We start from the raw sequence: 12338 nt of genomic DNA, 5'->3' as shown, positions 1-12338 counted from the left end.
TCTTATTATTTTATGCTTCTCACCTTCCCTGCTGTGAGCAGATCCCGCAGACCAGTGGAAGCTCATGTATATATGTGCACACAGTACAGACGGCCTCTGCAGGTGTCTTTGCGATGGACAGGCTGGAGAGGGTTCCGCATCAAAGACGGCCAAAAAGGAACAAGTTTATTCATTGATTTCGCAAAGTTAGGTAATCCGACTGGGCGGCCGCGGCGAAGACAACGGGAAAATAAAGGGTGTACTTTTGTCGGCGGGGATCTGCTTTGAATTAAACAAAAAAGCCGCTTTGGAAACAGCGGTCGGCCGAGCTCAGCTGCGGAAAGCCGCCATGCCTTCCTGCGGCGGGGTTCCCGAGCATTTCGCCATCTTGCAGTGTGTGTTGTTTATTGGCAAGCTGTGTTACCCTCAAAGGGCCTCCCGCTTCCGTGCTGAAACCCGAGCAGATAAATTCCATAAAATCAGGTTTGGATGATTTGGTTAGCGCGTAAACTGTCAGGCATGTGCTGTAGTGCTACACTCAGCTCTGTGGGAAGTAAACTTGTCTTCTTGTTGTAGGTGTGCATTTTAATGATGCTCAGTGTTCTCCAATGTTTGTTGGGCCAAGGCACATGAAGTATTGCCTTGAGATGAGAGTGTGAATACTATGTCCCCATTGGAATGAATGGGAATGTCGTTAATCCGTTCCAGCCTCTCCCCAAAAAAAAAAAAAAAATGACTGATTTAGTAAGCTGCAGTAATATTTCAAGCTCGACCAGTCTGACTTTTTTGAGGCCAATGCTGATTAGGATATTTGGCAGAAAAAATATTCTGAATAATTGGACAAATAATTTCAAAAGTATTATATTAGTAATAATTTATTTTTGGGTCCTTGAATGCTTTAAATGTTATTGTTGTAATCGGAAACTCAGGTCGAACATTTGACTTTTTTAAAATACAGATTTGTCTTATTTGAGATAATCATAGCAGATGAACAGGGAAGTTATTTTTACCTTCTATAATTTTCACTATCTAGAGTTGATTCTTTGTCGTGAATGAATCATCATTTTCAAACCTAATGAACTCTCATGGCGCACTACTCAGGAATCACAGTCAGCATCTAAGTGTGCGTCAGAAGAGCCGCTGTATCAAAAACTGAAAAGTCCAAATTGTTTTTGTGGCACGCCGACTTCCAATTCATAGCTGTATATTTGTATTTCTGCTAGACAGGTGGTCCAGCCAGGTTAGCGAGAAGTTGCTGTTCGGCTTGTTTTTTAACTGCTGCTGTAATGATGTTCATCAACGCCTTAACAGAATCTGCTCTCGCCGAGATCCAGATGCAACCAATTTAGCATACAGTAATTTCCATCCAGCTGACTTTGCAAACGTAGGCGCTGTGGGCAGCGCGCTTCAGTTTGTCTGTCTAATCTGGCCTGAACTGATCAAGCCTCCCTAGAGCAGGATAAAGTCTCCACACTCAGCAGGTTGCTTCATCAACTCGCCGAGGTCCTCATTTAGAGGCGGGAAGCAAACAGTTTCGGATGACTTCTCAAGCGTGTTTGCGTTTGGGGATGCTGCTTTCACTTCATTCGCCCATTGAAGCCAGACTATCAGTCACAAGCAGCCGTCGTGGCGTGGACTTCTTGTATTGCTGCTTATTATCTTGTTTGTGTGCAACCCACTGGGTGTGCTTTGTACTACACTCCCCTCCACAAGTAACTGGAACAGTGAGGCCAATTCATTTACTTTTGATGTCGATGAAAACAACGACCAAAAAAAAAAAAAAAATGCGGGATTGACACCAAGTAAAATGAAGTCAGGAGTCAATAGAAACATTTTGCTTGCCAATTTAATGAATGAAACAACTGCCCTGCAGCAAGATAACACACTGCCAAAACAAGTGCCCATCTGGGGAATGATTGGAAGGTTCTACTATGGTCCGAGTTAATCAACAAACTTAAAAAGTATGGCTGGATAATATTTTGTTAAATGTACTAGGGTGCAATTTTCAAAAAGCAAAGACTGGTTGGCTTGTATATTTGTAAATTTGAAGACCAAACACTTATGATAAATCAGATTATTGTAATACAGATTGCTTGTATTTGTTTGAAAAAATGGTGGGACTGCGGGAAGAGGATCTGGGGGAAAAAAAATCTCATTAAATTGCAATATTGAGGGGAAAAAAATATAATCTGATTATTTTTCAAAATCGTTCAACCCTACAGAGCATGCATTTCCCCGAGTCCCCCTGAATGATCACCGCAAAACAAAGCAAATACCCTCACTTAGGTGCTGTAAGCTTAATGCTAACAAAACCCCTTGACATGCTAATATAAGTGACAGTTTTAGAACCCTTAAAGTTTTAATCAAGTACAATATTATAAGTGCTTTTTTTTTTTAGCTGCCCTAAAGCGACCATATATAACAAAAAGCACACTAATGGTGTACGGCTCCAATGCAGAAGATATATTGCTTATAAAAAATATCAATAAAAATGTCTTACTGTTAATCCTAATTTACAACTTGATTATGAAACCTATTTGCATGTTGGGCGTCATCGTGAAGCTGCACCCCCGCATCAGCTTTTTATTGCCATATCAATACTTTATTTTCTACACTGCGACATTGTGAAGTGGCTTCATAATTCATGCTTGCGCTGACCTGCTAACAAAAAAAAAAGAAAAGCACAGCGGGAAAGCGTGCGAGATCAAAAGAGTGCTTCAATAGAGCACCGTGTTGAAAATATCACCCTTTGCTAATGATTGGATGTGGTAATGTGCTCGACAAAAGTCTCCAATGTTCCATTCAGGTGTTATTAAAGTGCATTAGGAAATGTGCTGGTGCTTGGGTCTTCATTTTGGGGACTGTGATTTCATTTTGTTGTGATCATTTGATTGGAATTTCATTCAAATAGACAATGCGGTCCCCGGTGCTTCGTTGATGTTCACATCCTTTAAAATTGCATTTACTATGTCGTTAACGTTCAACGGCCAGCCATTACCAAACAGGATGATGTTCCAATGTCCTGTTTTGGCATTTCAAGCGGTCCGGTAATTATTTTGTTTAATCTTATAATCATAACAAAACTTTAAAGTGCCAATAATTTAATTAAACCAAGCTGCTGCGCGTTAACTATGGCTCAATACTGGATTGATCGTATCAAAGTCGGCCCAGGCCTGATAATTGATATTCCAGCTCTACAGGTTTTGTCGATATTGTCTGTGATTTTATAGTTGGATCTTGCAGAATTGTCGTTTTAGGGTAACAAGTAGAAGCCACAGTAATATCCGTGGAACCTGAGCTTCTCAAACTTTTCATATAATGTACGCGCGCAGTAGGCGGAAATATTGATCAAAAATGAAATCGAAATTGTAGTCGCAAGAAATAAAAATAAAAAAAATCCTGGAAACAGATTATCTGTGAAAAACGAAAAAAAAAATTCATACAATTACAAGAATGTAAAAATATGTGAAAAGACTGTGACAATGTTCACTCCCACAACGGCGCAAGCGCCCATTTCAACCTGCGTCCACCTATTTAAATACTAATGGAAAGAAAACACCACCCACCCTCTTAGCTTTGCATTTGCAAAAGAAGGCCCAAAAAGTTCCAAGTAGAAAAGCAGTCGTAGCGCATGCACCCCAACACGCAAGGCCCCGCTAAATATTTGTCTTTTTTATTAATATTCCCGTCATCAATGCCCGCTCTGATTGCTTTCGTGAACTCATCCATCTGTTTAATTTCACTTGCCAAACGCGATGCCACTTTTATTGATGAGCCAACTTCATTCCAATGGCTGATAAGAGCGGATCAGCGGCTTACTGGGAGTTGTAATGAATTTTAATAGGTTCACCATCTCCGCTTTCATTTGTCACAGGTGTTCATACTCGACTCATAGAAGCGAGACCCCCATTACCACCCCCCCCCCCCCCCAACAACAGCAACCACCCACCCACGCCTTGTGCTTTATTGATAACCAAACGTCGCTCATTCTTCTCCCCGCGCAACACCTTCATTTGACGCTAGTCATCACTCCAGCCTAATCCCTTCAAACCTCCATTAAGCCTCTATTCATTCCCGTGTAATGACTGCGGTCGTCCCAGCGCATTTCACCTCCTAGGTTTAAGATTTACAAAGGATTAGAGAGCAGCGAATGTATTTGCTTGCTCGTGGATGTTGGGTAATCCAGCGGATATGTTGATGATGGCGCACTTGAAAGGGTGGCGCGTGTAACAGGGTCGCCGCCGTGAAAATATGACACCTTTGTTGCAAGGCAAAGGGGAAAGATGAGCTCATAAATAAGACATCGGGTTTGAATTCGGTGCCGTGCCTGTTGTGTTGCGTCGTTCCATGTTGCCGAGCTGCTTCAAACACCTGCTTCTCCCGCAAACATCTACAAAGTGAATAATGCATCGGCGCATTGATGTGTTTAACATCCCTACGCCTTCAGCCCAATGTGAACGTTTCTGCTTATGACGCACACGAGTGACATTTGGCTGGATTGCGCCCTAATGAATGCAGAAAAATAAATGACACACTTGCGGGGGGGGGGGGGGTTTGAATGATTTGTCCTGGTGCGTGACTTTTTTTTCAATGAGCGTGACTTGTCCATCAGGGAGCAACACCGGGGGAGGATGGAAAGGGCATTTTATTGGAAGTGGGTTCCCACAGTTTTTCATGTGTCGCTTGAAGCTTGGGAAAGGCTCCAGGCTTCAGTTCTGAATGCTTGAATTCTTGTGCTGTGCTATACACATATAAATAATTCTACTCTTGATTTATACGTTCTCAAAACTGCGAAAAGTAGCCCAAATTGAGTGAGATGGCTAACCCAAAGCTGGGGTCCAAAAACTTTCAAACGCAATGATATAATATGTACTATATTTCATGTAGTTTGTATTTATGAATAAAGCAACAGGTGGAAATGTAATAGCTATAAACTACAATGCATAGGTAAAAAAAACCTCTGCAAACGTTAATTGGTCCAACCTATTTTCTGGGTTCTATTAAGATTTTGAAAAAATATTGTTTTGTGGCTGTAACCAATTGTTGACATTTCAGTCCATTTCATATTGATTTAAAACACAAATAAATTGAGTGAAAAATGTGGTCAACACTTTATAGACATCAAATATAGGCTTATAAATGTGTAAATGAAGTGCGAAAAAACAGCAACTGCACAAACAGACGCGCGTGCAAATGTGCAATGGAGGGTGTGAAAAGGTGTTGCTTGAGATGCTCGGCATATTATTTATGGGAACGAATAAATAAATACTGGCATCGCGAACGTGCTATACGTTCCAGAGATGATTCTTTAAAAGTTGAGCTTGCTTAAGTAAATAAAAAGAGTTACAGGCTTGTTTCTTTACACAATGACTCATTGGTCTCGAGTGGGACATCACACGCTCTCCACACAGTCGAAACACTTGATAATCAGAAAAGAGGAACAAGAAAGAAAGAAAGGAAGCGGAGGAGGCACAATGGAAGGCAACCCAGGAGAGCGATGCCATCAGCAGATTTTATGATTGCTCCGCGCGAGACGAGTCCCCGCTCCAGACGTTAATTTGTACGAAAAGGTGAAGGGCAGCGTGTCGACGCACCGCCTCCGTCTTACTTTTGAGACTTTCTAACGACTGGTGGAGGGAAACCGATGTCACCGTGTTAAAAATCGCACCGACTTTTTTAGGCTCTTCCTCCTCCCATGCCGACAAAGAAATGTCGGCCATTTGCAATTTATTCCCATTAATGTCGTAAGTAATGAACAAGGAAATAGACAGCTTTACGCGCCTATAAAATAAAGGCTTGTGCATCCCGTGACAGCTTTTATGATGCTTTACTAAAAAAGATGTCCTCGATATTTACGAGGCCCGCTGTCTATGGCGCTTGAATAATGGTGTCGTTGCGGTGACGACACCAATGGATGACATTGTAACATGTCGATTAAAAGAAAAAAAGGGCCTCCACTCAAATGTGTGTGTTGTGTGTTTCTAGGTGATCCTCATGTTAACTAAATACTACGACTTCAGCTCGGGCAGAGTGACGGAAAGTTCTTTATGGAGGTAAGACCGATTCCAAACAGACCGATCAATCGGGTCAAAGAGTTGGGTCCAAAAGGGACCGAACCAGTGGGGGGTTATAATGGTTAGTTTTTATATTGCCTTGACTTTTTTTCGTCAGTTAATTTGAATTAATTTCTCGAGCAAGTTTATAATTGATTTTCTTTGTTTGATTTATTTGATTTTTTTTTAATGTATTTCTATTACCTTTATTACAGATTTGCACATTTGCTAATTTCTTTTAAAAAAAAAAATCAAGAATTAAAAATTTTTCCTCAAATGTTTTTGTACACGTAGATGGAGTGGATGGAGTTGTTTTTTTTCTTCTTTAACATTTTCAACTCTAAAGTCGAGTACAAAAATGTCCCCCCGCAAGCACAGTAATAATAATTGTAACAATAATGAGAAGTCATCCCCTCGGTATGCACGCTACACGGGATCGTCTTGTTTATTTTGATAATTAGAGAAATATCCATTCATCTAGCAAATTGCTTGCTGAATTCTGCCGTTGCAATTTTCCGCCTGCCTGACATGCTTAATGATAGCATCAGCATCCGAAGCGCTAGGTGTTGCTCCTGCTCTCTCTCCCCTTCACCGTTTCCTCTTAATTGAATTTTAGATCCACAGATTACGGCAGCACATACGAGAAACTTAATGACAAAGCCGGGCCCAAGACCATCCTCAGCTATTTGTATGTCAGTCCCAACAACAAACGCAAGGTAAGTTCTCCCGCTCTTGTGAAGAAAAAGAGGGGGGGTGGGGGTTAAAAATAAAAATCCCGCCTGTCAGGGCTCATCATCACTGCGTGCGAGTTGCTATCATTTTCACTGCAAAGCAGCCCCGAGGGAGGCCGCGGCACGAGTGTGTACGTTCACGAGTGGGAGCAGCACACTGCGTGAGCACGAGCGAGCCCTCCAGCACGGTAGCTGTCAGGTCGGGCGGCTGATCTCCGCCGTCTCCTTTCTCCTCTCATTTCAGATCATGCTACTGACCGACCCGGAGGTGGAGAGCAGCCTGCTCATTAGCCTTGACGAGGGGGCGTCCTATCAGAAGCACAGCTTAGCCTTTGATATCCTCAGTCTTCTTTTCCACCCTGAGCAGGAGGACTGGATCCTGGCTTACAGCCACGACCAAAAGGTAACACCCAAAGCTGTCAGATGGCGTCAAAACTGCAGGAGGAAAAAAAAGAAAAAAGGCAGAGATAACACAATCGCTGGATGGGAGCAAAAGGTGATGCTGATGGTGCGCTTGTTAGTTCCACGTGAATCTTCAGTCAGGGTTTACATCGCGGGTACTATGAGGACAGCGTCGAAACTGCCGTGCCTTGAAATGGCTCAACAATTCTCCAAAAAAAAGGCCTCGAGATGTTCATGGCCACTCCGAGTTGAAGTCTCTGTCAACTAAACATAAAACTAAGACAGTCTTTAGTGCTAGCTTAATGCTAATACTAACGCATGATGTGTATTTAAAACTAATACAGATCTTAGCCTTCAGTGCTAGCTTAACGGTAATGGCTCCAAAGCAAAGCCTGTATTGCTTTGACCCGAGCTCAAAAGTTCCTCCCAGATATGTGACTCGGCGAATTTGCAAATGCCAAACGGCCAAAACATTCCCCACATGATGCACCCCCCCCCCACCCCCAGAGACCCACTCATTTGTATGCAAGCCATTAAAAAGTCAATTTTCCAATTTTTTCCCATTTAAATTTAACCGCCTGAGTGCAGATAGTAACGCCCCAATGCACACATCCCCAAGGTACGTTGTCATATTTTCACAACACGCCACAATCGCTTTGTGTCTGTTGACCCCGTTAATCCCAAATCAGGTCTTCATGCTCGGTGACATCACAAACAAAATAAACGAGGGCGGGGTTTACCGCATCGCGACCTTGCAAACGACGTGATGTGATATTGATGCGCGCAGCCTTCGTTAGTTGGCGGCGAGCCCGCTGTCGGCTTCGCTCAGCGCGGCGGACATCAAACTGCGGCCCCCCAGCCGGCTATTGCGCGACTTGATATTGAGAGAGCCGAGCAGGCGAGGTGTGAGAAGTGAGATAAATGGTGCGGTGAGGAGATGAAAGCCTCATGGACAAACCATCCACCGCCCCAATAAAGATGCACTCGACAAGTTTGCCCTGCAGTCATTCCGTATGTCTTTGTAAAGCTCAATTTCAGCGTTTCTTTCATCACACCCGCGGCACGATTACTCTTGGATTGGTTTCATTTTCCATTTATCGATTGTCTTGTCTTGTCTTTTTAAAAGTTGCAAGTGGTGCAACGAGACAAAAAAATGATGTGAATCCTCGTAAGAGCCTTTTGGCGCTAACAGGCAAACTGTCTGAATCGTTAAACGGGTGCTTTCTCACTCCCTTTGGTTTGCTTTAGTTGTTAGCGAGAAAGCGGTCCGACCTTCATCCGAGCCGCGTGGCAAATGAACCATTTACATTTGTCCCTTTAGCATCATAATGATGATGTAACCAGGTGGAAAGTGTCAGACTCGTAATTTAACATGCACATGTTCTGTTCGCTTAGTATCTCTTTTAAACAAGTGAAGAAGCATGTGTTCTTGTTTTCCGACATGGAAAATGAAACCACTTTGGCCCTGCAGTGTCATTTGTGTAACACAGAAACACCCTTTGACAGGAGCTAATTTTAATGAGGCTAGAAGCAGAAGGTGAAGTCTGTGTGTTGAAAAGGTGTGCATTGTGATTTATTATGCATTTGTAAATTCAGTTTAGCTTAACAGCTTAGCAAAACATGTAGACAGGTAAATACATATATTCTTTATCCTCTGTGAAGAATGACTCATTAGTCCATGAGCTGAGTTGGAATTGAAATGTCTCATCTGTCTTACTATATACTGCCCCCAGGTGGTCAAGGCCAACATATGTGCCTGTTTAATTGACGTAGCGTGACCGAAACTGTTGAATGCTTTGTCATTCTATTTAATTCTATCATCACTGGATGTTTATGTAAAGTTCAAGACTGCAACTGAAAACGCATATTAGCGACACCCACAGGACTTAAATGGAACAACAACCAGCACAATGAATATTGTCAAGTCGTGACTTTCTTACTGTGCCAACTGTCAGCTCTGACATTGTGTCGCACAGTGTGGGTTGGAATTTAAAAGCAGACATTTTTCTTTGGCTTATCCTTTTAAGCGTCACAGGGACATTGGAGCCTTTCCCAGCCGACTGTGGGCGAAAGTCACCCCGGATCGGTCGCCAGTTAATGCAGATGTAACGATAGACAACCATTCACAACCATATTAAGCAGGAATTAATTCAGTGTGTGTACCGCTACACTACCGCTGACCTCGGAATTGAAAAAGAACACTCCTGAAAATAGAACAGCGTGAGAGGCGCCGGGGGAAAAAAGTTTACAATAACGGAGAAATAATGTATTCCCTCCTGCTAATTAAGCTGGAATGCCGCTGAGTCAGTGGAAGAAGATTTCTCAAATACTGAAGCAGATCTGCATATCAAAAAGCGCCGCTTGTCGGCCGAGCATTTCATCTTTCGTGTTAAACTCGCACTAACGGCACATTTCATCTTCTCGCAGCTCTTTCTTAAATACGATGACTCAAACAAATTCGATTTTTGTCTTAAATGTGATCTTTGAATGTTCTTCTTTTCCAGCTGTACGTCTCGGTGGAATTCGGGAGGAGGTGGCAGCTTGTGCACGACAACGTCGTCCCCAACAGATTCTACTGGTGAGCCACAAATATCCGCACATCAGTGTGAACCAACATGCAATATTTGTTACAATGGTAGGCAAACCTTTGGGTACTGTCTACTGATAACATTGTAATGTAATAACAAGTTTGACCACTAGGTGGCAAACATCACTGAGGAGCATTTCCGCCTGCCCATTTCCATTACAGAAGAAAAGTGTCAGTCGTGATTGATTGACTCTTGAAACTTGTGACTTTTAATCTGCTGACATTTATCTGTTAAAAAAAAAAAAAAAAGTACAAAAACACCGTTTAGGAAAAATTGTTCATGATGAGATAAAGTGTGGGAGGCACCAGGATGGCAGATCTTGCTTTGAGTAAATTATGAATATCTCCCTTTCTTTTTTCTATTTTATTTATTTTGCATAATGTACCAGGCGTCTATTTTACACGCCGAGGTTAATATTTGATGCCGCGAAGGCATCCGACTCATGAAATATCGAGTAATCACGTCCATACGCTGGCCATCCCTTGCTTTGGGTTTGATAGCTGATGAATATTCATGGCTGACCCGAGGCGTTGTCTGCGCACGCCGACGCTTTTATCAGTGTAAATAGCCAGATTAAAAGGCCCGCGATGAATGTTTGATCACAAACGCCTTTTTATTGTTGGCGCTGGGAGAAATACTCAAGGGAGAAGCTGACGACTTGTGGATTTGCTGCTCGGCTAAGAAGAAAGACAACGGCGGCGGCGGCGTGTTAAATGAAGACGGCGGCAAACTTACATTTGAGCCCGATGTTGTAAAAGAGGGAAACTGTTAAGCCCTGTCTGACAGTGCTGTTTGCGTTCTCGTCAGGTAAATAAGAGAAGACATTATTGACATTTGGGTTTGCCATTAGTCTGTTTGAATTGAAAACAAAATGGCGGTGTTTTTACATGAGGCACACATAGGGCTTCAAAATAAGGTTTTGAATCAAGATTTGAAATTTGGATTTGAAACCAGAATTTGCGTCCGAATTAAAGTCTGGGTCAGGGATCTAAAATAGTCTTTCACACCATTTGTTGCTCTTGCCGAAGTCGACCTTGACGAAGAGCCTCGTTTTCCTGTTACATTTGATTTCGCCTCGCCAAGTAAATTCAACGGGAACATTCCCATAAATTCTCTTTAACGTTGAAGTCCCTACGAAGGAATCACATGGCTGCATCTTCCCCCCCCCAAGAGAGAACCCAACAGAGATGATTTACACAAACACTTTTAACATACAGTAAGTGTGTCGCTGTGTGCGTATCGCAGGTGTGTATTAGTTGCCATCCTGGGGGCAGTTTAACATCGCCGGGGTTCCATCTCGGAGCAAGGGGCTGCTGTTTACTGATAGAATAGGATGAAGGATTGGACAGAAAGTCCATTAAAAGAGATGGAGCTGGGAAGCAATTACAGAGTGCTGAGGGAGGCAGGACGCCCGCTTGTTATATTAGAGGCGCCCGCCACGGAAAATGAGAAGAAGCCGAGCCGGCCGGCCGCTGCCGTGTCAAAACAGACGCTATTAATACAACAAGTGGACACTGCTGTCAGTCGCCACATTAGCGCCGGCAGGGGAAGAAAAAAAAAAATCTCGACTAAAAGCCCCGCCAAATGACTAAATACACCTCGGCCATAAAACACACTTCAGGTCACGCGTCGCTCATTTTTATAGAGGCGCCGTTCGGATTTGTGCTCCCTCGTTATCGAAGAGAATCATCAAGCGTGACGACTAAATATGGATGGTGTCGCCTTTCCGGATATTATTTATCTAACCATGGCAGATTGCTATTTACACATTATCCATAATACAATAGCACGTTATTATTACCACAGAAAACGAATGCTCGGTTTATTTACGGCGTGAGAGAAACTGGACACTCTATTAGGTACACCAACTCAACCAAGATATGTGGCTCATATTTATAATTTTCATGAATCTTATTTGTTGTGTGACGCTGCAGGAAATTGATCAGCTGTCACCTTTCTCTTTCGGGGTCGTTTAAAGACTACTCCCGGTTGCCACGGTAACAGTGTCGTATGTTTGGCCTGTTTTTTTTGTTGTCACTCAACTAACTTGACTCAGATATGAGCCACCACGTCCTGAAATGAAAGCTCTCAGCCTCTTTTTGACTTAGTCATAAAGTGTTACGAGGGCCGAGCCTTGATCATGAAGCCATTATGTTTCTGTATGTTGTATTTTGTCGGTCAATGAATTGAACCAGCCTGTTCTGTTGTTCTGTTCCAGGTCCAGGTTGGGCTTGGACAAGGAGCAAGGAATGATCCACTTGGAGATCAACGTCTCCGAAGGACGTCAGTCCATAAACCTTCATTTTCAATTCCTTTAAATATTCGACTCGCTCTACACTGAACTAAAAATGTTCACTGGCCGCTCGAAATGAGCTTTATTAATCTATTTTCCAAAGGCCAGGCTGCCACTTGGCTCTTTCCTGGGCCGCCGCGTGTTAATGTCGTGTCCCCGGGGACGGCTCGTCGGGCTGACGCTAACGATCCGGGACAGCTCTCGCCACTTTCCACATGAGAACCGGGCTCGCTGGCTCGCCAAAATTCGGCATTTTCAAAATTCCGCCTAAGCGCCGCTAAAACCTTCATCG

At 43.1% G+C, this 12338-nt stretch overlaps 1 protein-coding gene across 2 annotated transcripts in view; it reads left to right on the top strand.

The window, feature by feature from the left end:
• Positions 1-12338, top strand: part of LOC133158003 (VPS10 domain-containing receptor SorCS1-like) — a 59878-nt gene that overhangs the window by 31514 nt on the left and 16026 nt on the right. For both annotated transcript variants that reach the window (XM_061284761.1, XM_061284762.1), the window contains exons 4-8: positions 5965-6032; positions 6649-6748; positions 7008-7166; positions 9670-9743; positions 11972-12036. In XM_061284761.1, the coding sequence (XP_061140745.1) occupies positions 5974-6032; positions 6649-6748; positions 7008-7166; positions 9670-9743; positions 11972-12036 (457 nt within the window). In that variant the 5' untranslated portion in view covers positions 5965-5973. The remainder of the gene's footprint in view (positions 1-5964; positions 6033-6648; positions 6749-7007; positions 7167-9669; positions 9744-11971; positions 12037-12338) is intronic.

This window comes from Syngnathus typhle, linkage group LG8 (assembly GCF_033458585.1).
Source record: "Syngnathus typhle isolate RoL2023-S1 ecotype Sweden linkage group LG8, RoL_Styp_1.0, whole genome shotgun sequence".
NCBI lineage: Eukaryota > Metazoa > Chordata > Actinopteri > Syngnathiformes > Syngnathidae > Syngnathus > Syngnathus typhle.
Note: the sequence above shows the minus strand (reverse complement) of the source record. Positions and strands in the feature narration are given on the sequence as shown.